The sequence below is a fragment of the Corythoichthys intestinalis genome, chromosome 2 (assembly GCF_030265065.1).
Source record: "Corythoichthys intestinalis isolate RoL2023-P3 chromosome 2, ASM3026506v1, whole genome shotgun sequence".
Taxonomy (NCBI): domain Eukaryota; kingdom Metazoa; phylum Chordata; class Actinopteri; order Syngnathiformes; family Syngnathidae; genus Corythoichthys; species Corythoichthys intestinalis.
Genome location: NC_080396.1, coordinates 14954162 through 14978678, shown reverse-complemented (window position 1 = coordinate 14978678; position 24517 = coordinate 14954162). Strand labels below are relative to the sequence as shown.

The 24517-nt window shown below is 38.2% G+C and overlaps 1 protein-coding gene across 2 annotated transcripts; it reads right to left on the bottom strand.

The window, feature by feature from the left end:
• Positions 1 to 204: 204 nt before the first annotated feature.
• LOC130908232 (sodium- and chloride-dependent GABA transporter 1-like) lies at positions 205 to 24517 on the bottom strand. 2 transcript variants are annotated; one of them, XM_057823712.1, is made up of 15 exons: positions 24140 to 24517; positions 18112 to 18495; positions 15807 to 15938; positions 15568 to 15668; positions 15370 to 15479; positions 15137 to 15269; positions 7438 to 7572; positions 7254 to 7357; positions 6852 to 6976; positions 6621 to 6733; positions 4783 to 4914; positions 4599 to 4701; positions 3023 to 3123; positions 2737 to 2904; positions 205 to 2663 (listed from the first exon to the last, which is right to left on the bottom strand). In XM_057823712.1, exons 2-15 carry the CDS (start codon positions 18341 to 18343, stop codon positions 2226 to 2228), a joined length of 2127 nt encoding a protein of 708 aa, XP_057679695.1. In that variant the 5' UTR covers positions 18344 to 18495; positions 24140 to 24517; the 3' UTR covers positions 205 to 2225. The 2 variants fall into 2 exon arrangements, with proteins under 2 accessions (XP_057679695.1, XP_057679696.1); XM_057823713.1 differs by lacking the exon at positions 24140 to 24517 and adding an exon at positions 23660 to 24079.

The window sequence follows — 24517 nt, the reverse complement described above, 5'->3', positions numbered from 1 at the left end:
ATTACTTTTTTTAGGTGTAATCAGTAATCAGTAATTAAATTACTTTTTAAAGTAATCCGTGACAACACTGGCCAAAGCACACATTTTTCTCCTTTTGAGTTTTTTTCCCCATTGCCATATTTGCTACCAAGGTTAAATTAAGCTTGATTGGATTTCAAAACACAATTTCCTCGTTTCTACAAAAAAAGACCCATACTCAACAGATTTTGTTTTCATTTAATGCCTTATTGTGCTTTTATTTGTTTCACATTTCCTCAAATGTGATCACCTATGCAATAGAAAGACTTTCAACATCACGAGATGGAACATTGGCCAATTACTGCAGTATTCAGCAGTTCATTTGGCTTCCTGATAGCAGTGTTGAGAAATCACGGGACTGCTACTTAGCACACATTGTCCATATATTTTCTATAACTCTTTATTTTTTTCATTCTTTTTCTGTTTGTAGAACATAACAATCGTGCTTTATCATTTGACACCATTTAAATACATATCATGTCTATATAATGTTTTACATTAGGCAGTGAGACAGTTAAAAATATACAAAACAATATTGTTTTACTAGACATAGTTTCTATTTTCTTTTTTAATATAATCATCGGTATCTTCATTGTCATTTCGTCATTTCCTATATTTCTGTCAGATATGTGCTTTAGCTTCTGTGACCAAAATATTATTGCAGAAAACAGCAACTCCATTTTTTTTTTCAACATTTAGACAATAATTTCCAATGTATTACAGACATTCACAGTTACATGTTTACACAGTACGGATTTACAACAAAGTTCCAGAGAAAACTGTGGTAGAGTAACTTTTTACAAATAAATAAAAATTCACAGGACATGAACTGTAGCCATTTCACCTTTTCGCTCAGTTGTTTAGCTTTTCACTGTAAACCTGTTACTTTCCAGACCCGATACTTTTATCTCAGTAGCTGCCGCAGAAGCTAACTAGCATTGTGCTAACACGCTATGGTAAAAGTCTGGGCAAATTAAAGCTTTGTGCTTTTCACAAATAAAGCAAAGACAACATAAACAGAGACAGACCTCTTGCTTACTGGCCTGTACTTATACATCTACATATGTATTGCTGAATACATATTGATCAAACTATAATTGATCGATACACATACAGAAAAGTCATGACTCAAACACAGAGTTGGTCCAGGTTCTTGTGCTAGCGCACGATGTGGTCGTTTTTGTTGTTGTTGCGCCCAGTCATGTAAACAGACTATGGCAAGGTTGAAACTGTTGTTTTGGCTTAAGGCCATCATTTTTTTTTTTGTCAGGAATTTCAGACAATTTTCACGATTTTCCTGAGGAAAGCATGCAAATCGTAAACAGGACTGACCGTCAAGATTAAGGGATAGTCAATGTTCATAAATCACTTTCTTCTAACCCTGTGCTTTTTTTATCTGTAATTTTTTTGTACCTTTTCGTACCCTGTGCTTCTGCCAACCAGATACCGAAATGGCATATATATATATTTTTTTTGCTTGTGTCTGCCTATTGATTTTGGTCCTCCATCACATCGACAACATAGAGTATAAAACCTCCTAAAAATAATTCTAAAAATGTTTCCATCACATAAAAGATTTTTTTTTCTTTTTTTTACTGAAAAAAGGAAGGAAAAAAATAACAGTCTCTCTCACACAAGACATGACTGGATTGCACCAGCTGACTTCTAAACATTAACTTCTTATTGGCATTGTGCTTTCTCACAAACTTCTCAACTGCGCTCTGGTCTTCAGTTTGTCTTACAGAGTGCAACGTTTTGGAAAAGACACAACTGTGTGAGATTTAGTAAACATCCACGATAAAATTGACATTGCCCTTGCTGCTGTCAGCGATGTCAATTTTGTTCACTACTTCATCTACTATATTCACACAGGTATTTACTCGATTCATGAAGATATTCAACAAATTGCTAGTCTAAATCTCTATTTAGTTGTTTTCTTTTCTCACAGTATTACACAGTATGTTTATTTTATTTTTTTTAATACTCTGATTTATGGTAGTATCGGTGCACACTAACAGTCTTTGATATTTTCGGAATGTGAACCAACAGATCGATCGTTGGCTTGAAAATGCAAGAAAATGAAATATGTTTGGAAAATCTGTTTCGATCAGGTATTGCCCTCGGAGGTAGGTGAATCAATTAAAATCTTGGAAGTCCTTTGTAATGTTCTCTTTTGTCTACATGCTCCAAGAGGGTTTCTTTGATGTCTACACGTTGGCCTCGGCAGTGGTCAGGTTAGAGGTCACACTTGCTGGGTTTGGAGGGTTAACAGGCTCCATTGGAATAGGCGGGTTCGGTGGAGGACTTGTTAGACTGACTGTTGTTGTCGCAGGGTTGGCCAGACTGGCCACGGTGGTGGCGGTTGTGGTGATGGTGGTCACGATGGTGGGACTCGTTGCTGGGTTCACAGGACTAGCAGCAGCAGCCGGAGGATTGGTGGGTGGCGGAGCCGGGTTCGCGGGGGCTACTGGGCTGGTGGCATTCACTGGAGCCGGGTTTGCGGGGACCGGATCAGTCGGGCTGGTTGGGTTAGCTGGATTGGCGGGGCTGGATAGGTTGGCAGTGTTGGTTTCCACCTGCTGCTCAGGTCCGTTTTCCTGTGGTCGCCTAACAACGGCCGGAGGCTGAAGCATTATCCGAAGTCGCTGGCAGAGAAACGCACACTAGTTACAAACCGTAGTAGAACCGTTACATAAATAAACTCCAAAATCCTTATACCTCTTTGTAGGTGCCCTTGAGGCCAAGATACATATACAGCATGTATCCTGGAATGAGAACCATTGAGGACAGTGCCATGAGCCAGCCCACTCCCTGACCCCAGCCTGGGAACACATAGTCTCCCATTGTGAGAGGAACCATTTGTACGGCACTGAACAAGAACACCCCCTGTGGGAGACATGAGATGCTTTATGCATCACACACCAATGACTTCTGGCGGCGGGCAGCTAATATTGACTTTTTAGGTTGTTTCATTTGTCACATCAAGTGTACGGATCTCACGCACAGCAACAATGAGGGGGGTGAACACCACCCAGCAAAGCTTCCACCACAGACAAGGCTTGTAGCCGATCATCTCCTGGATGTTGTCATAGAACTTGTTCACACCTGCCAGACAAATAATTGGACAGTGAAAAATTGCCGTTCACAATCTTCCGGTAATTCAATTTGTTCCAGGTTTGCTGTGCATGATGATGAGGGTGACAAGGTGACAAATGAGCACTCATGACCTTGACTTTTAAGGGTGATGCTTCTTGGGGGTCAAATTTATTCTTTTCCATGTGTCCTTCAACTTAAAATGTTGCTGAATGAATGTCTTAAGCTGGGGGGGAAGTGGCTAGAATTTCTTGCCGGAACTCCCAGAAGTGAAGGTCGCCACTGAGCCAGAAATATTTATTTATTTATATATTTATTCTTTTGTGTGTGTGTGTGTGTGGAGGGGGGTCAAACCTCCTAAAACTACTGAAATGCAAAGAAAACTGTTTTGGCACAACTATTTCTACAAACACATACTGTACAAAAACTGACTTTCATTCAAAATGGTATTTTTTCAATGATTTGCAAAATAAAAGTTAACAAAAACAGCAAAATCCCCAACCTCCTAATTTTTATTTTCCCTTATTTCCTCACATAATAAATGACGAAATGGCAAATCTGAATTTTAACTACTTAAGAACATAAGATGTATATTAAAATAGAAGTTAATGTAAACATTTACTTTTACTTTTTTTTTTTTTTTTTTTTAAATAATAAAGACAAAAGTAACATACATTCAGGAAAAATAACTACAAATGACTTATTTTATTGAGAGTGAAATGGAATATATTTTGTAGATCGCGCAAACATTGACTTTTTTAAATCATAAGGAAATGAATAAGTAGCCTAACATAATGAACAAATATAAGTCAAAAGTGCACATTGACAGCTAAAATGTTCTGAACCTCCCCATCAGAGCAAATAAAACTAAATATGATAAATAAGCCTCAACTCTTTGCCTGCTCTTAAAGTTTGATCCATTTTCTGTTGCATTGCCCTTTTTTTTGTCGCATCAGTTCAACAAACTTTTTTTTTTGCTGTTCCAGAAAACATGCAGATTTGAACCAATCAGAGCTAACTATCTCTGCTGATCAAATGTCAGTATGTCAGCCAATTAAACGGATAAATGAGTCCAGACGTTTTGCTTTGCTGCGTGCATTCGCACATTGACGTGACTCATCATCGTCGGACTCAGATAACTGCAGCAGCTGGGAAAACCTCCATGCCGTCCGTGGAATAAAATAAGTAATAAATATCGGTGGAAACGGATTACGCTATTCAAGCACTTTATTATGCTTTTTGTTAACACTTCTGTATGCAAACCTGATGTTGGTAGATTGTTTTCTTCTTGGAGATGAAATGCATGTGTGGCAACTTAGCATTTTTTTTTTTTTACATAGCGTTTTGACAGTTGCCGTCATATTTTCTGAATCAAAGCACCGTGTACCAGAACAGCATTCCAGCCCTGAATCTTATACCGGAACTGTGTTCCTGACCGTTCCCGCCCACTTTCACCCTTGGTCTTAAGTGACTCAAGAGATACGCACCGTAGCACCAGGATATGGAGATGCATTCAAAAAAGACCAAGAAGAGCAGACACATTCCACTGGCAGAATAGTAGTCAAACAGTTTGAACACATAAATCCCACCCTGGCGACAGAGAAAGGTAGTTATACAATTTCAGTGTGATATCACATGATAGCGGTTTAGAGCGAAAGCAGCCTGCTGTACCTGTGTGATGTTTGAAAGGCCGATCACATAAGACACCAGGCAGACAACTGCGATGAAAATCTCTCGTCTACCTCGAAGCACTCTGGGAAATTCATCCACTAAAGCAGTAATGAAGCCCTCCACAGTGCAGAACTGAAGGACAAGAACAGAAGGCACAGAGATAAATGAGAAAGCCCACTATGTGAAATAATTCAACCTTGCTGTGTATTTGTACTGTACTGCTAATTGAGATTTGATTACCCTTTGCATCTACTAAATCCCATTCCAGTGTTTGTATTTCATTTGTAACATGGACCTTTTTCAAATCTGACATATTTGGTTTTCAGGCCTAGTAAAGACGACAAATGACAGTGACAAGTGCATAGCATAAGCGGATTTTAAGGGGGAGGGGCAGGAGGGCCAGGCCCTCCCTGGTGGCTGAAAAGTGTCATTGCATAAAATTGACTTTCTTATATATATATAAAAGTTGTAAAGCAATAAAACTGCAACAAAAATGAATGAAATGAACAAAAAAATATATTTTTTATTGGGTCAAAATTACTTTTCAAACAGATCATGTGACTAACACCTTAGATGGTCATTTGCCTTGCATAAAATTAAAAAATAAAATTAGGGGAGGGAAATTTCATTTTTCAAATGATTTTTTTCTTTGATTTTTTTTTTTTTTTATGAATGAAGCTTGAACTTTTTTGTCCATAAATGGCCCAAACACAAAAAGGATTGCTTCAATCAAAGAAAGCTTTTTCAATGAAAAATTAAGTGTTCAAATGCAAATTTTTCAATCTCAAATATTTTTTCTCATTCAAAAACGTTTTATATGATTTAAATTTGTCTTTTTTTTTATTGGTGATTTTTCTTTTTGAGAATAAATATATTTTTTGAAGCAACTTATTTTTTGATTGAATAATATAGACAAAAACGTCCTAGCCAAAATGTGTCCCAAACACATATTAACATTACTTCAGTCAAAAAAAGTTGCTCCAATCCCCCCAAAAAAATCCATCAAAGAAAAATAGCTTTCACATGCATTTTTTTGTGTTTCAAATTTATTTTTGCATTCAAACACATTTTTTTTGATTGAAGCGACTTTTTTTGATTGAAAATATATATTTTTATTGAAGCAACTTTTTTGTGGGTTGAATAATAAAGACACTAATCTACCTCCATATGGCTCCGCTGAGGGGATACAATTTTGACTGTGGTAACTACATTGGCACGACACTGGCGGGCGTACCCTATCCAATGGATGACGATCTTGGCGAAAAGTATTGCCGAAGCAGCCTGATTTAGAATTCCCCTCAAGAATGATGGGACACAAAATATGCTCATTGTTATTATTATTTTTATAAATATTCTTGTAAGTTAATTTTATTGCTAACACTACGTTTCGGGGTCCTAAACATGTTGCGCCCCCCCCCGCCCCAAAAGTCAAACTCCGCCAATGGTGCACAGTGCCGGAAACTGTCTCAGAGAAACCCTAATGCAATTTTGTAAATGATGCAAAAATTCACTTCTTGGAGCATGTTTATAGAATAGGCTTAGATATGCAATATCATCATTTCTATGCTATTCTGTTGCCTCATTTGAACTGTGAGATCACAAAAGGTGGAAAACCAAACAAACAAGGAAATCACGGGCAGTGAAACCCGCAGGCACGCAGAGGTGGGAAAGTTACATTAAAAGACCTTGACAACTAATGTGAAAACTCTGTTCTATCCATGCAAAAGCAAATGATATGCTTATCATGTAGCAAGCAGGAGGGTGCCGCCATGTGATACGGTACCTCTATTTGACTATTTAGGTCAGTCCATGAGCAGATTGCTGCTGAGCGCACTTACCTGACTGTCTATCCCCAGCATGAGCAGCATGGAGAAGAACAGAATAGCCCACAGTGGAGATACAGGCAACTGGGTTACAGCCTCTGGGTATGCCAGAAAAGCTAAGCCGGGACCTGGACACCAAAATGGCATAATTCCATCTCATCAATTCTCATGCAAAAAGTGATGATAAAAAGAACTTTTTAATAAAGTGGCACCATTGGTGGTGTACCTTTCCAACATGCTAGTTACCTGACGCTGCAACGTCTGCAATTTCCTTCTTTGTTACGTTTGCCATGAAGCCAACAATGGAAAAGATTACAAAGCCAGCAAACATGCTGGTGCATGAATTGATGCAGCACACAATAATGGAGTCTCTAGGGAAAGCAAGTAGAGAAAATTCACATTTTGTATGTGGACTGAATAGATTCCACACGTAATACATTCAAAAATGGAGCATCTGTTTGAAACCAACAAAATTGATTATTAATGTGACACACTGCCATGCTGTTCGGGGAGAGCACACATAGCAGTCCTGTTTTATTTTCCTTCGGTACACAAACTAACAGCCAGAAACTGTCTTGTATTGTTCTTATCCACTGACATCAAACCACACTTGTTGACATTTGCTTTCGCCAATGTTGCCGGTCTCACCTGTAAACATTATTATTGAAAGGGTTGTAGCTTCCGAGAGCTATCAGTGACCCCAATCCCAAGCCGTAGGAAAAAAAGATTTGGGTTGCTGCATCCAGCCATACCTAACAAGAAGAGCACAGATAGTGAGAACCAATAGCCACGTCCATTTGCGCAGTTATAGATGGCTCTAGCTTGTCATTACCTCAGATTCTTTGAGCTTTTCAAAATCTGGGGTGATGTAGAACAGAATTCCATCTACTGCCCCAGGAAGGGTCACTCCACGAATGAAGAGAATGAAGAGCATAAAGTAGGGATATGTAGCTGAGAAATAAACAACCTGAAAAATGCGAAGCAGTAATCAGCAGGGCTGGCCGCATCACATTCTCATCTCTTTTAAGATGGCTCAGAATTAGGCAGTTTCATTCAAACAGTAATCAGTTACTCTTCATTTACAATTTGATTTAATTCGTAACTGATTGTTGATGGATGACAAATGGCAGAAATTATGTTGATGCAGTTTCAATAGGTTTTGGCCCGGAGAGAAAAAACACCATTAACAATATAGAAGTGGAGGGGCTGGCACGTTATTCAGGTGTAGGGGAACTTTAAAAGCAAATGATAATTGCTTCTCTCCATTTTGGCCATATAATTAAAAAAAAAAAAAACAAGCTGCCAAAGTGGCTGGGGTAAAATACAATGACAGAAAAGCACAAGTATCCAGTTAATTAAATATTGAACAATTTCTGACGGCTAGACGAAGTCCGTGAAACACTAATTCCTACCAGAAAGCTTATTGACACAAAATGTAATTCCATATCCTCTGATTTCAGACTTTCAAATGTAAATAATTTTTGATTTCTTTGTTCTTCATGACGGCTGGCAAACTACGTTTTATAAGAAAAAGAAGAAATTCATAGACAGCAGCTAAGACTTAACAGTCTATATAGTTGGTCAAAAAACCCTAAAGTGCCCACCAAGAACCCCAACAATTAAAATTAATGTGAATAAATAATTTCCACATACATATTTTTCCATAACCATAATTAGCTAATGAAAACAAGATGACTTAAAAAAAACTTAATTAATTGGAGTGGATAATCAGTCCAATTCGTTGGTGCTGAACAGAATCTGTTGATATTAATTATACATTTTATTAATAGATATAGATTAAAAAAAAAAAAGATGAGTAGTCCTGCAACAATTAATTGATTAAGTCGAGTAATTCGATTAAAAATAGCTTTGAATCAAATTTTTCTGCTTGGAAGATTCGTTTGATTATCGTGGCGTTGTAATGGTATGTTTGAAAGTGTTTGCATTTAGTTGTATTGATTTGGGTGGATACACTGCCCTTTAGTGACAACAGTGAATATGACATAACTCATTTCACATAGCTGAATGTAGCTGCTCCCTGTTAAGAGCAATATCAGGTAAGTTTTTGTTTGAGGTAATGTTTTTTTTACGCATTTGTAATTTAGTTTGAAGGTAAATTTAGCAGTTTTTGTGTTTGAACGATTTAAGAGCTGCATTTTATATCATTTAAGCTAGCAGGCTTTTGCTATGCTAATTAGCCAATTGTTCTTTTGTTGCACTTCTGTTTGAGGCCAAGCTCAGATATTTTAATATGTTCATGAAAGTGCAATTCTGCATAATTTGAAGAAACATTTGGTAATTTTATTATTTTTTTAATAAATTTATGTATTCACATTTAATGCTCTTTTGAAAGTGCAATCTTGGCAAGCCTTTGTTTTAGATCTCCAAAAATGTATTTTTCAACACATTAAATGTTCCTAATCCGATTATTCGAGCTAACTAGTTGATAGATTAATCGATTACTATAATCGATAGCTGCAGCCCTAAACAAGAGTGCTTAAACTGGGACAATACTGTTAAATACACCGAAGCCATAACATTTTCCATGGCAAAGCACCTCCCCCACTGCAAGAATTTGTAGGGGGAAATATCCCAATAGGTCAACAAGAGCTGGATCTCGTGAAGACTGCCTTGCTTTTAGAAAGAGTGCCTTTAGTCAACGCACTTTTTCTGTACATGCATCCCTTACCCAGAATTCAATACTGAATACAATACGTGCAAATACGAGCCAATGCAAATTCCGGTCTCTGACCTATTTTACTAAACATCTTAAACCGTGGCTCCCGAAAGAACAATCCTGTTGCCACAACAATTCCTAAACTTCCTTATTTTCTGTCTTATTGAATTTTTGACGGCACATTTTACCCTTGTAACTTGATTTAAGCAACTCCTGATTTTACTGTTGCGTTACTGTTTTTACTGTTGTCTTATTGATCTTATCTTCAACCTTTTGAAAAGGCTAAAGACGGAAATTCACTAGCTATAATCTTGCATGTTTACATGTATATATCTTAAATGAATAAACTCAAAACACGTTCTTATCCATCTACATGAGGATGTTATTTGTTGAACAAGAAAACATGAACATTAAATCAGACTTCCTACATAAATTGTAAAACATGGATTTTATAGATTGCAATCAATGACACACAGCTTTTATGATTCATGGATACAAAATACGTAGCAAGCACAATGGTTCTTTAGAATGTGGTAAAAGCGGAGAGTACAAATAAAGAGAGTATTAACATATCTGTAGGTAAATGTAAAAGTGAGTACTGGCGTCAGGGCTCTTAAGGCCTTTTCACACTAGTGGCAGCCTAGCAACGTGCTTTCAGCGTGATCAAATTTAAATGTGCTGACATAGCAGCATTTCAGGAAGTAAAGAGCGCGGCTTTCTGTCGATGAGTTTGATAGCCCGCCTCATGAAGGGATGCATTTTTTATTCCCAGCCAAGCAAGCTACGGATTTGCTCATTTTAAAGTGGAAGGGGAGATTATAGCAACCATAAAACGGGCTGTACTTATAGAATTTAGAGAGTTTATTGTTGTTTGTGAGTTACAATTCCACCCAAACCACTTTGATTGATACCAGCCCAGGTCACAGAGTATGTGTTGTGGTAGTTATTAAAAGATATTGATATTAATGCCACCAATTAACGGTAATAGACGTTCAATCTATTTGGAATGGGGTTCCCAGTCCAAATGGATTGGATGTCTATTGCCAAAAATGGTAGCCAAAGAGTTAAAGAGCTGAATGAAAATAATTACGACACTATTGATACTCATTGTTTGTATGTTGTAGTTTGTTATAAAATTGTTATATAACCAAATTCTAACAGTTTTACTCCACTTATATTACTTGTTTAGACGGATCAGTGCAAGGTTGTTTACCCCTCCAAGGCTGGTTTGAACAATTCCCCCCCCCCCCACAATCATCTGTGTGATACACAACACACTGACGGGTTATTACCGTATTGGCCCGAATATAAGACGGTATTTTTTGCATTGAAATAACACTGAAAAAGAGGGTGTTGTCTTATATTCACGGTCTAGACATTATACCCATTCACGACGCTAGATGGCGCCAGATATCATTGAAGCGATGTTCTGTCATGACAGATTTCAGCTACTCTCCCCATTCACGACGCTAGATGGCGCCAGATATCATTGAGGGGATGTTCTGTCATGACAGATCTCAGCTACTCTTTTTAGTTTAACCAGTTTGCATTATATTATTGCAGTGTTTTTCCTTATTCAGATTTGTATCAAGACTACAGTAACAGTTAGACTTCACTTTGATGGTTAATGCAGTTTTTGCAATTTTGTAGTTTTATCACAATAGATTGGTTTATTTACATTTCAAAAACCAGCAGCCATTCATTTACGAATGTGATTGCACTTTAGTTTACATGTTTAAATGTTCAGATATTAAGATTTGAATGAGGCAAAATAACATGCTTTTTCTCTCAAATATATTGTTATAATCATTTGTTTCGGATTTACTTTAATTATTTTCTGTATAAAAATAATTTGGTGTTCAAATAGTCTTTTTTCAAACTTGAGTCTTGAAAAGGAGGGGGTCGTCTTATAATCAGGGCCGTCTTATATTCGGACCAATACGATATCTCTACAGAGGCAACGCCTGTTTGTATCATCTTTTCTGTTGTTGTTGCGTGTTTTCCACCCGCGATCGGACACTTAGAGCCACTTGTGTGGTTGTTTGAACGATGTGCTAATGCTATCGAACGCATGCTAACCAATTGTGTCATTGCTGTAATAGCAGCTAATTATCATTTATTTACCTTGATGCGAACCAGTTTGGTATCGAGGACGAAATTCATTTGTATTATTTCTATTTTTAGTTTCACTCTTGAAATTATGGTGTCATAATGACGGCCAAAATAAAGTCTGCAAATTATACGGAGGTCCAGCATCGTCATTTGGGAGTTTAGCTCACTATTTAGCTAGGACTGAGCCGTAGCGTCCTGTTTGAAAAAATTAATTTGGTGTTGAAAAAGTCTTTTTTTTCAAACTTGAGTCTTGAAAAAGAGGGGGTCGTCTTATAATCAGGGCTGTCTCATATTCGGGCCAATACGGTATTTGTTGAAGGACGAATGGTAAAAATGACTTAAATGGTTTTAATTAAAGATGTCGATGCCGATCGATCGGGTCCAATCACGTAATTTTCAAGGTATCGGAATTGGCAAAAAAATATCAGACATGTCTTTTTATAATATATATATATATATATTTTTTTTTTTAATTAAATCGTTTTCTAATTGTATTTAACGTTACAGACAAAATGTCTTACACTCATCCAGAGTCTTTAGTTTTGACTTAAAGTAGGGCTATCGAATTTATCGCGTTAACGGCGGTAATTAATTTTTTAAAATTAATCTCGTTAAAATATTTGATGCAATTAACGCATGTGCTGCACGACCCACTCACGCATTGTCGCGTTCAATCTATAATGGCGCCGTTTTACCTATATATATACAGCTAAAAGGCAGCGTAATATGAGTAGAGTGGATTTTGGCAGTCTTTGGAGCCTTTTTTTAATTGGCTAAAGCAGTACAATCCCTCTCTGAACAATTAAAAAATATCGTGGGAAGCAATGTGGAGAAGAAAGGTAGCAGTTGATCTTTTTCTTAACACACAGTCATGGTTGCACTTCCCATCATGCATTTGGGCAGAACAGGTAAATGGCTACAGTATCATTTTCTGAAAGCTCAACAAATACACTAGATGGCAATATTTAGTCACAATATACAAAGTCACATTTATCCTTTAAGAATTAGAATTAGTCTTTCTATCCGTGGCTCCGTCTCACAGAAAGAATGTTAATAATGTAAATGCCATCTTGAGGATTTATTGTCAAGATAAACAAATACAGTACTTACAGTGCCTTGCAAAAGTATTCGGCCCCCTTGAACCTTGCAACCTTTCGCCACATTTCAGGCTTCAAACATAAAGATATAAAATTTTAATTTTTTGTCAAGAATCAACAACAAGTGGGACACAATCGTGAAGTGGAACAAAATTTATTGGATAATTTAAACTTTTTTAACAAATAAAAAACTGAAAAGTGGGGCGTGCAATATTATTCGGCCCCCTTGCGTTAATACTTTGTAGCGCCACCTTTTGCTCCAATTACAGCTGCAAGTCGCTTGGGGTATGTTTCTATCAGTTTTGCACATCGAGAGACTGACATTCTTGCCCATTCTTCCTTGCAAAACAGCTCGAGCTCAGTGAGGTTGGATGGAGAGTGTTTGTGAACAGCAGTCTTCAGCTCTTTCCACATATTCTCGATTGGATTCAGGTCTGGACTTTGACTTGGCCATTCTAACACCTGGATACGTTTATTTTTTAACCATTCCATTGTAGATTTGGCTTTATGTTTTGGATCATTGTCCTGTTGGAAGATAAATCTCTGTCCCAGTCTCAGGTCTTGTGCAGATACCAACAGGTTTGTTCCTGTATTTGGCTGCATCCATCTTCCCGTGAATTTTAACCATCTTCCCTGTCCCTGCTGAAGAAAAGCAGGCCCAAACCATGATGCTGCCACCACCATGTTTGACAGTGGGGATGGTGTGTTCAGGGTGATGAGCTGTGTTGCTTTTACGCCAAACATATCGTTTTGCATTGTGGCCAAAAAGTTCAATTTTGGTTTCATCTGACCAGAGCACCTTCTTCCACATGTTTGGTGTGTCTCCCAGGTGGCTTGTGGCAAACTTTAAACGAGACTTTTTATGGATATCTTTGAGAAATGGCTTTCTTCTTGCCACTCTTCCATAAAGGCCAGATTTGTGCAGTGTACGACTGATTGTTGTCCTATGGACAGACTCTCCTACCTCAGCTGTAGATCTCTGCAGTTCATCCAGAGTGATCATGGGCCTCTTGGCTGCATCTCTGATCAGTTTTCTCCTTGTTTGAGAAGAAAGTTTGGAAGGACGGCCGGGTCTTGGTAGATTTGCAGTGGTCTGATGTTCCTTCCATTTCAATATGATGGCTTGCACAGTGCTCCTTGAGATGTTTAAAGCTTGGCAAATCTTTTTGTATCCAAATCCGGCTTTAAACTTCTCCACAACAGTATCTCGGACCTGCCTGGTGTGTTCCTTGATTTTCATAATGCTCTCTGCACTTTAAACAGAACCCTGAGACTATCACAGAGCAGGTGCATTTATACGGAGACTTGATTACACACAGGTGGATTGTATTTATCATCATCGGTCATTTAGGACAACATTGGATCATTCAGAGATCCTCACTGAACTTCTGGAGTGAGTTTGCTGCACTGAAAGTAAAGGGGCCGAATAATATTGCACGCCCCACTTTTCAGTTTTTTATTTGTTAAAAAAGTTTAAATTATCCAATAAATGTTGTTCCACTTCACGATTGTGTCCCACTTGTTGTTGATTCTTGACAAAAATTTTTAATTTCATATCTTTATGTTTGAAGCCTGAAATGTGGCGAAAGGTTGCAAGATTCAAGGGGGCCGAATACTTTTGCAAGGCACTGTATGTACTGTATGTTGAATATATATATTCGTCCGAGATTTATTCATTTTTTTCTTAATGCATTGCCAAAATGTATATGATCGGGAAAAATTATCGGGAATGATTGGAAATGAATCGGGAGGGGAAAAAAAGCTATCCGATCGGGAAATATCGGGATCAGCAGATACTCAAACTAAAACGATCGGGATCAGATCGGGAACAAAAAAACATGATCGGAACAACCCTAGTTTTAATGGTTGTAAAAGTGTGCGGAAGGGGACAAATTAAATCTCCCTCAACAACTACAGTCTGGACAAAATCAATAAGAGGTTTAGCTACGAAGTCAGCATTGCCTTTGTGCAACAGTTTTGTAGTCTAAATGGCCAAAAATGTTCTGGGCTCCTGTTTCATATCAGAGAGATTCAACCATTCCTTTGAAAATAACCGTCATCCATCCATTTCTGACCTAACCATCAATTATATACAGTAAATCTAGTTTCGTAATATGTTTCAAGAGCAAGCAAAGCATCCAGAAAGCAAACAAAGCTGCTGCAGCCTCACTGTGCTCATCATCTCTTCTCCATGTGGATTCAAGATAGCGTGCAAGCTATTTATTTGCTAAACATGCGGAGGAAATATGATGTTTTGTGAGCAAGGCTAATTTAATTCGCCGTAATCATGTGACATTGGCTTTGTGGGCCCATGAGGGGAAGCGAACCGCTTTGAGAGAAAGGGCACGACAAACCCAGATTGTGGCCAATGGCTGATTGTTGCTCCTCCTATCATGGATCCACACGCACTGCTAATAGTGTCAGGAGGCTTGGAATTAGACGAGCCTCTGTAGGGCACACTTGACTCCGAATCGTTTCTACCCGTTTTTTATTTTGAAATCCATCCTGACAATACTTACTACATTCTAAATCATGTATGAGGCAATATTAGACTGATTAATAATGCATTCTGGTCACGTATCCCTCCTCATTGAAATTTCGCACGGCGCACAAGCTCTTTATATCCCCATTTTCGAACACCTTACCTTCCCTGTCCAGCCGACTCCTTTCCAGATGCAGAAGTAGACCAGGACCCAAGCAATGGCCAACGTTATTGCCAGTGGCACTCGAAGTTGGCCTGGTTTTTCCAAGCCATCGGTCATTTCATGCACATTGCGCCTATAAATCAGAGTGAGCGACAGGATGATTGTTAGACAGCCTGTCGGCCTATTGTTCGTGTCAGGGTTTCGTGGAGCGCTACAAGAGGACGCTATCTTACTCCCAAAACTCCACCACTGCACTGGTGAGATTAGTAGTGTCTGGAATGGAGTAATTTGTATAACACTTCTCAGTGTTCCAAGGATTGTTGCATGAGCTCCACGGCAATTCCTAGAAAACACACACACACAAAATTGTGCCTGTCACGTGTAAAGCTTTCTTGACCTGATACGATCTTTTCCCCATTTTGTGTACTTACAGCGGTGAATGAGTTGTACAGGTAATATATAGCCCAGGAAATGATTACAATGTAGTAAATGTTAAGCCAGAAGGAAAGGACTGCAGCAGCAAGGCCCACACCTGTCACACACACTTGCACGTGAATATGAATATGAACTACACCACGAGTGTAAGTGTGTCAGTGAGTATGAAGGTTTAATTGTAAATCTTTGCCCAGCACTGTGCAATCATGCACACGCACTAGGAGAGGAGCAATACCTTTAAACATAGGAGCCAGTTTCCACACACCAAGCCCCCCAATTGAGGTGTATTGACCCAGGGAGCATTCCAGTAGAAACAAGGGCATTCCAGCAAATATTAAAGTCAAAAAATAGGGAATCAAGAAGGCCCCTGAATGGAGATGGAAGAGTTCATTAAGTCAAGCATCGGTGCATGTCAATGAAAGTGAAATCATGAGGTGGAAGTTTGCTATACAGTCCCTGACAAAAGTCTTGTCGCTTATCCATTTTGTAGAAACAATTGCTAATAACCTGACTTTTAATTATTCAATTAGCTTTCATATGAGCCATTTCTGAAACCAAGACCCTCCAAAATGATGTCGAATGTACAAAAATATATTTATTTCACTGAAAAAAGATTGATCATTTAATGAAGACATAAAGGTCAAATAGTGTGAAAAATTGAACAAAAATGCACTGCAAATTAGGGTTGTTCCGATCATGTTTTTTTGCTCCCGATCCGATCCCGATCGTTTTAGATTGAGTATCTGCCGATCCCGATATTTCCCCATCCGATTGCTTTTTTTCCCCCTCCCGGTTCAATTCCAATCATTCCCGATAATTTTTCCCGATCATATACATTTTGGCAATGCATTAAGAAAAAAAATGAATAAAACTCACGCTTAACGCTTAACCCCGTCCGCTTAAAATCAAGTTACATGATGTCACTTCGATGTTCCAAGTTTTTTTCGGTGCCACACTTTGTGAGTGCGACAATAAATGGCAGGGGAGGATGTTTGTTGTTATAATGTACCTATCTTTAAACCAAAACTAAAGACTCTGGATGAGTGTAAGACATTTTGTCTGTAACGTTAAATACAATTAAAAAACTATTTAATAAAAAAAAAAAAATATATACAGTATATTAAAAAAAGGCATGTCCAATATTTTTTGCCGATTCCGATACTTTGAAAATGATGTGATCGGATCCGATCGATCGGCATCCAAATACAAAAACATGTTACATAACAAAGGCGAATTAAGTAGTGGTGCTGTAAGATCCAAATTTAATATTTTGTATGACTTCCATGGGCTTCGGCAAGGATTTACACAATTTATTGATGAAGTCATCAGGAACGTCAAAGAAAGTCTCGCATGCATCCCAGAGTTCATCAACATTCTTGGGTTTCGTCTTCCATGCTTCCTCTTTCAGACATGCTCAATGATGTTCATGTCTGGTGACTGGGCTGACCAGTCCTGGACGATCTTGATCTTGTTTGCCTTGAGGAACTTTGATGTAGAGATTGAAGTATGCGATGGAGCACCATCCTGTTGCAGAATTTCAGACTATGTATGTCTCAGGGTGCAGACAATCAAAAAACCGTGTGGCATTTGCCAAGGCCGACAGCCCATCAAAAGGATGGACGCTGGAAAAATGGCAAAAGGTTGATTTTTCAGATGAATCTTCCATTGAATTACACCACAGTCGCCGCAGATATTGCAGGAGACCTACTGGAGCCCACATGGACCTGAGATTCACTCAGAAAACAGTGAAGTTTGGTGGTGGCAAAATCATGGTCTGGGGTTACATCCAGTATGGGGGTGTGCAAGAGATCAGTAGGGTGGAAGGCAACATAAATAGTCTGAAATATCAACAAATCTTAGCTGCCTCTTAACATTCCTAACCATTAAAAAGGGACAATTTTTGCAACAGGATGGTGCTCCATCGCATACTTCAATCTCTACCTCGAAGTTCATCAAGGCAAAGAAAATCAAGATCGTCATGGACTGGCCAGCCCAGTCACCAGACATGAACAGGATGAAAGAGGAAGCATGGAAGACGAAACCCAACAATGTTGATGAACTCTGGGAGGCATGCAAGACTGCTTTCTTTGATGTTCCTGATGACTTCATCAATAAATTGTTTGAATCCTTGCCGAACCGCATGGATGCAGTCCTTCAAGCCCATGGAAGTCATACAAAATATTAAATTTGGATCTCACATCACCACTACTTAATTCGCTTATGTTATGTAACATATTTGTGTATTTGAAGTACATTTTTTGTTCAATTTTCACACTACTTTCTGAAGGCGACAAAACTTTTGTCTTGCCAAAATTTGACATTTATGTCTTCATTAAATGATAAATCTTTTTTCAGTGAAACAAATATATTTTTCTACATTCAACATCATTTGGGAGGGTCTTACCGTTCATATGAGCCATTTCTGAAACCAACTGAATAATTAAAAGTCAGGTTATTAGCAATTGTTTCTACAAAATGGATAAGCGGCAAGACTTTTGTCAGGGACTGTAGTATAGGACCACCGGAAAAGTATTGTTTACCTCCGCCGTTTTTGCCACAGAGATATGGAAACCTCCACACGTTGCCCAGTCCAATTGCATAACCCACACATGACAGGAGAAAATCAAATTTTCCCGCCCATGTTTCTCTATCTGGCAACTCCTTTTTCTTAGTTTCAGGTTTGACGTCCAGCGATTTAGGCTTGTCATTATTGGCGGCCACCTCATTCAGTTCTGTTACTTGGCCATCGGTTTTGGTGCCGTTTGTCGCCATGTCTCTTGCTTTGGCACAGGCCCTGGCAGTCGGACGGGAGGCTTCGGCACCGGTCCACGTAGACAACAGCTTCGCGGTTTTCGCGCCAAATCTTTGGAGCGAGCGTGTGGAGAAGAAGCCCGCGTATACACGGATCGTCAGTCACCGTTAACCTGCAGATATGGTATAGAGCAGTCGGTCCAATTTTTCAGGCAGGCTTAAACGACTTCACGTGACGCATACGTAGACTACCGGATGCACATTTTGCACCTGCGCTTTTGGGCAAAGAGACTGTTTTTGGGAATAAAAAAACTTAACTACGTGAACATCATATCTTGGGCCATGTAGGCCGCAATATTATGATTTGTTATATAAGTGTGGCCTACATGACCCAAAATGTGATGTGACATATGTGGACGCCAGATCTAAACAGTGTTGTAATGGCATTATTTTTGTCAGGAGTGAGTAATCTAATTAATTAATTTTCCCATCTTTGCAGCGCCGTTACCGTTCCTGACAATGTGAAGGCGTGCGTTACTACAATTTGTTTGAATGGTGAGCGATGTCTGAGAGACACAGAGAGAGCAGAGGGGAGGAGGGAAGGGAGTTGTGACGCCGTTGGAAACGCGATGGTAGGTGGCTCGAAGCGTTAGCATAGCATTCGCATTCTTGCTAGCATTAGCATTTAGAGTGGTGAGGGTCATCTTAAACTCTCGGGCACCTTTTTTTTTTTTTTTTTTTTCTTCACATACAGTTCGTGGCCTTCAGGTGGGTACAATTAATTGAAAATACTGGACCGTTTTCCTGTTCAGTATGCATTATCATCACCAAGTGGGTTTTGTCCTTGTAGATGCTACAATATACCGTATTGGCCCGAATATAAGATGGTGTTTTTTGCATTTAAATAAGACTGAAAAAGAAGGGGTCGTCTTATCTTCGCGGTCTAGACATTATACCCATTCACGACGCTAGATGGCGCCAGATATCATTGAAGCAATGTTCTGTCATGAGAGATCTCAGCTACTTTCAAGTTTAACCAGTTTGCATTTATTTTATTGCAATGTTTTTCCTTATTCAGATTTGTTTCAAGACTACAGTTACAGTTCATGCAGTTATTGCAATTTTGTTGTTTTATCACAATAGATTGGTTTATTTACATTTCAAAAACCAGAAGCAATTCATTTACGAATGTGATTGCACTTTAGTTTACATATTTATATGTTCGGATATTAAGATTTGAATGAGGCAAAATAACATGCTTTTTTTCTCTCAAATTTATTGTTATAATAATTTGTTTCGGATGTACTGTAAATATTTTCTGGATAAAAAATAATTTGGTGTTCAAAAAGTCTTTTTTTCAAACTTGAGTCTTGAAAAAGAGAGGGTCGTCTTGAAATCAGGGCAGTCTTATATTCGGGCCAATACGGTAATAGTAATTAGTTTGTTTTTTTTATTACCCAAATTAGCCACTTGCCCTAAACCTTTCTTGAATGAAATATCCATAAACCTTGCGATAGATAGAAGACATAAGAGGGAACCTATTCAGAGCCTCACCTGTATATTGAAAAATATATCTATATATTAGGTGTGTGACGATACACAAAAGTCACGGTTCAGTATACGTGCCTCGGTACGGGGGTCACGGTTTTGTGCGGGTTCAGTACAACAGGAGAAACAAAAAGGCTTTTTTTCCCCTCACATCATTTAAAATTTAAAGTATACCATTACACTCTTATATAGGTGAAATTTATGAAAATGTAAAAAGTGTGACATGTTTTTTTCAATGAAAAAGACAGTTGAATTCAATCAGTTAATATAAAATACATGATATGAAAGACGTTATAGAATGGATCATGTAATCACGTGTAGAACATGAAATATCAAGTTACTTTGCTGAGTAACTAATTACGCTTATGTTGAGGTAACTGAGCTACTAACTCAGTTACTTTTTGGAAGAAGTAATTTGTACCTGTAACTAGTTACTACTTTAAAGTGAGATTAACAACACGATCTGAATTATTAATATATGGCGGAAAACACCCAGGTGACTTGAAGTTCTGCTCTGAGACCCTCAGTTTGGCCAAATTTCAAAACTGTCCGGTATGCATGTGTGATACATCATTAGAAAGGTTAAAATCTCAATTTTCTGCGGAAGGAAAAATTTTGAACAGGAGGGTATTTAAAGAAAAAAAATATATATACATTTTAACAGCGAAACCCTACCTGGAGATGAGAGCACGCGAGAGCAGAATTACAGACATCATTACTTTAACAAGATATTATCGCGTTCCTACCTTGTTCCGATCCAAAAATTCCATATAGCATGTATCACCGAGTGTCAAGACACAGCTGTGAATGGCCACAGCTGGATTTTTTGGGGATTTTATGGGTGAAACATGGTAATATAACAAGGGTCGCGATGCAGAAATCGCAGACATCAAGGAGTGGTCGTGATTTTCTTTTTCATATATTTACCCTTTTAAACTTTTTTTTTTTCAATTTTCCTTTGGATCAATTATTTATCATCTAACATAATGGAGAAAATGCGACAGTAACCAAAAAAAAAAAAAAAAATGCAATTAAGCGATAGTTATGAGGTAGATATCCTTGACTTTTTACAGACACCATTTTTTTCATTGTGACGTCATTTATTTAAAAGTTTAAAATATGCGAGTGAATAATTTTTTTAAAGTTTGTTTTTTTAAAAACGAAATATGAGACAATTAATGATTCCAAACTAAAAATGACAGACATTTTGAATAATAAATATAATTAATTACCTTCGTTTTATGGCTGAGTTGAAACAAAAGCGGTTGCGCGACGTCTGTAAACGGAGGTTTCCAGGGTAAAACGGACTAATTGAAAATAGTTCGGGGGCTAAATGCGCCATGAATCTGCTATGGCAGGATATAGACATATTGTTCTATAAAACACAACAGTTCTTTTGGCTTAAAATACAGCAGTTTATTTTAAAGAGGGCTGCAAGAACAGAAACTGCTTTTTCAGTCTTGTCTGTGTTTTCCGCATGATATATTTGGGATATGACGGTACACACAAGTCATGGTTCAGAACGTACCTTGGTACGGGAGTCACAGTTTTGTGCGGGTTCAGTACAACAGGAGAAACAAAAAGGTTTTTTTGCTCACAGCATTTAAAAATTAAAGTTTGGATACCATTACACTCTTATAAGGTGAAATTTAAGAAAATGTAGAATGGGGGGCGACCTGTTTTTTTTTTTTTTTTAGGAATGAAAAAGACACAGCTGTGAATGGCCACAGCTGGATTTTTGGGGGGATTTTATGGGTGAAACAAGGTAATATAACAAGGGTCGCGATCCAGAAATCGCAGACATCAAGGAGTGGTCGAGATTTTATTTTTCATGTATTTACCCCTTTAAACGTTTTTTTTTTTTTTTTCCAATTTTTTTGTTTGGATCGATTATTTATCATCTAACATATCGGAGAAAATGCGACAGTAACAAAAAAAAAAATACAAATAAGCGATAGTTATGAGGTAGATATCCGTGACTTATTTACAGACGTCATTTTTTTCATTGTGACATAATTTGTTTAAAAGTTTATGTGAGTGAATAATTTTTTATAGTCGTTTTTTTTTTTTTTTTTTTAACCAAAATATGAGACATCAATTAATGATTCTAAGCTAAAAACGATAGACATTTTGAATAATTAATATAATTAATTACCTTCGTTTTATGGCTGGGTTGAAACAAAAACGGTTGCGCGACGTCTGTAAACGGAGGTTTCCAGGGTAAAACGGACAAATTAAAAATAGATTGGGGGCTTCATGCGCCATGAATCTGCTATGGCAGCATATAGGCATATTGTTCTATAACACACAACAGTTGTTATGGCTTAAAATTAGGGCTGTCAAAATTATCGCGTTAACGGGCGGTAATTAATTTTTTAAAATTGATCACGTTAAAATATTTGACGCAATTAACGCACATGCCCCGCTCAAACAGATTAAAATGACAGCAGGTCATGTCCACTTGTTACTTGTGTTTTTTGGAGTTTTGTCGCCCTCTGCTGGTGCTTTGGTGCGACTGATTTTATGCACCATGAGCATTGTGTAATTATTGACATCAACAATGGTGAGCTACTAGTTTATTTTTTGATTGAAAATTTTACAAATTATATTAAAACGAAAACATTAAGAGGAGTTTTAATATAAAATTTCTATAACTTGTACTAACATTTATCTTTTAAGGCCTAATGCCATCTTGTTGATTTATTGTTATAATAAACAAATACAGTACTTATGTACAGTATGTTGAATGTATATATCCGTCTTGTGTCTTATTTTTCCATTCCAACAATAATTTACAGAGAAATATGGCATATTTTATAGATGGTTTGAATTGCGATTAATTACGATGATTAATTTTTAAGCTGTGATTAACTCGATTAAAAATTTTAATCGTTTGACAGCCCTATAAAATACAAGTTTCTTTTAAAGAGGAGTGCAAGAGCAGAAACTGCTTTTTCAGTCTTGTTTGTGTTTTCCGCCATATGCATTTTTTAATTAGTAATCATTACAGTATTTTTATACTGTTTTAAATTATGAATCAATACATCTATACATTGGCAAAATGTTAATAAAAACAAATGAAAAAAAAAAAAGCACTTTGGTCATGGCACATAAAAACACTCTAACGTAGATTTAAAATAATAATAATAATGATAATTTAAATGTATTTACCGCATTGCCTGCTATTGACAACGATAGACCTCCACTTCATTGAAACTGGGAATATTGACTGTGAGTGCTCATCTTTCAGTGCCATTGACGGCGCTAGACATCCAATCCATTTTGATTGGGAGGGCTGGCAGTGATCATCCGCTGTCCCAGGCGAAATGGATTGGCCGTCTAGCTCCGTCAAAGGCAGCCACTGTGTTAAACGAGTGCCCTATAAAGGGTTAATTCACTTTTGCTTTGGCGCAATCAAACCAATTAATTAAGCCAACCTGCTTTGCCTTGATATGCGCATTTCAAACACACATTAAACAAGCCGGCGTGAATTAAGAGCCACGACAAGAAAATCTATTCATATCGAAATCGAACACACACACACAAAAAAAAGTCATATTGGACTGAGCGCAGACAACATGCGCGAATACGAGCGACGGTCAAAGCCTAATTATTTTCACAGTGCACAACAAATATACAAAAAAATGAATGAATGCATAAATAAATAAAAATTTAGAAAATTGATGGGAGGAAAAACTTTAACGATTATCATTCATTCCATGCGCAACGCGCCGAAACAAACCCCTCTGATATAGCAATCATAATAAAGACGTTTCCACCAATTACCACCTGCAGATTCTCCTGACGCTTCCTCCAAAAGTGTGCACGCAGAGAGGTCTCACACCAGCTGGGAGACACAACACCGTGGAGACAAAAGGATGTCCAATGCGTAAAAGCCTTACGCATCGGTCCAAGCCGTCCACCTCGACTTATTACCACAATGACAGGACTGTCCATTTGACAAGATTATGTCTGCACATTTCCAACAGACGCAAAAACGAGACATACTGCTCTTTTTTCCCCTAATTTTTTTTGCATTTAGCGTGGAGACGCACAGTAGGCTACTCACATGCACGCGCGCAGACACACGCACACATCCACACGCACATATCCGCCACAAAACCCCCGCATTTTTTGCAAGCCAACCGCAAAAGCAAGAAAACAATCTTACATTGAGACATTTGACGTTTCAAAACATACGCGCGCACGGACACATGCACGCGCACGCACACGCAGACACACATACCAGCACCTGGCGTGTATACTCACAGTGGACGTGTTGTGAATGTGCAGGAGGATGCGCAGTCTGCCCCGAATCTGCGTGGATATCTCCTTCTGTGGATGAAGTTGTAAACTCCCAATATGTCTTAGAACATCAATAGGTTTTACTTCCATTAAAAGCCTTAAAGGGACCATGCAGCGTCCAAGGGGTCCAAAGCGCAAGAGCTGTCCAGCCGGGAAGCGGTGCTGAAAAAACCAAGAGGAGGGAGAAAAAGAAGAGGAGGATGAAGAAGAAGAGGAGGTTGAATCAACACGGCCAACAGCCGCCTTGCCTTCTTGTGCGACTGTCTAACATCAACAAGCAGAGACTCAACTCCCATCTACACAGCCTCAATGTCATCTCAAAGTCGACCCCCCCTTCCTCTT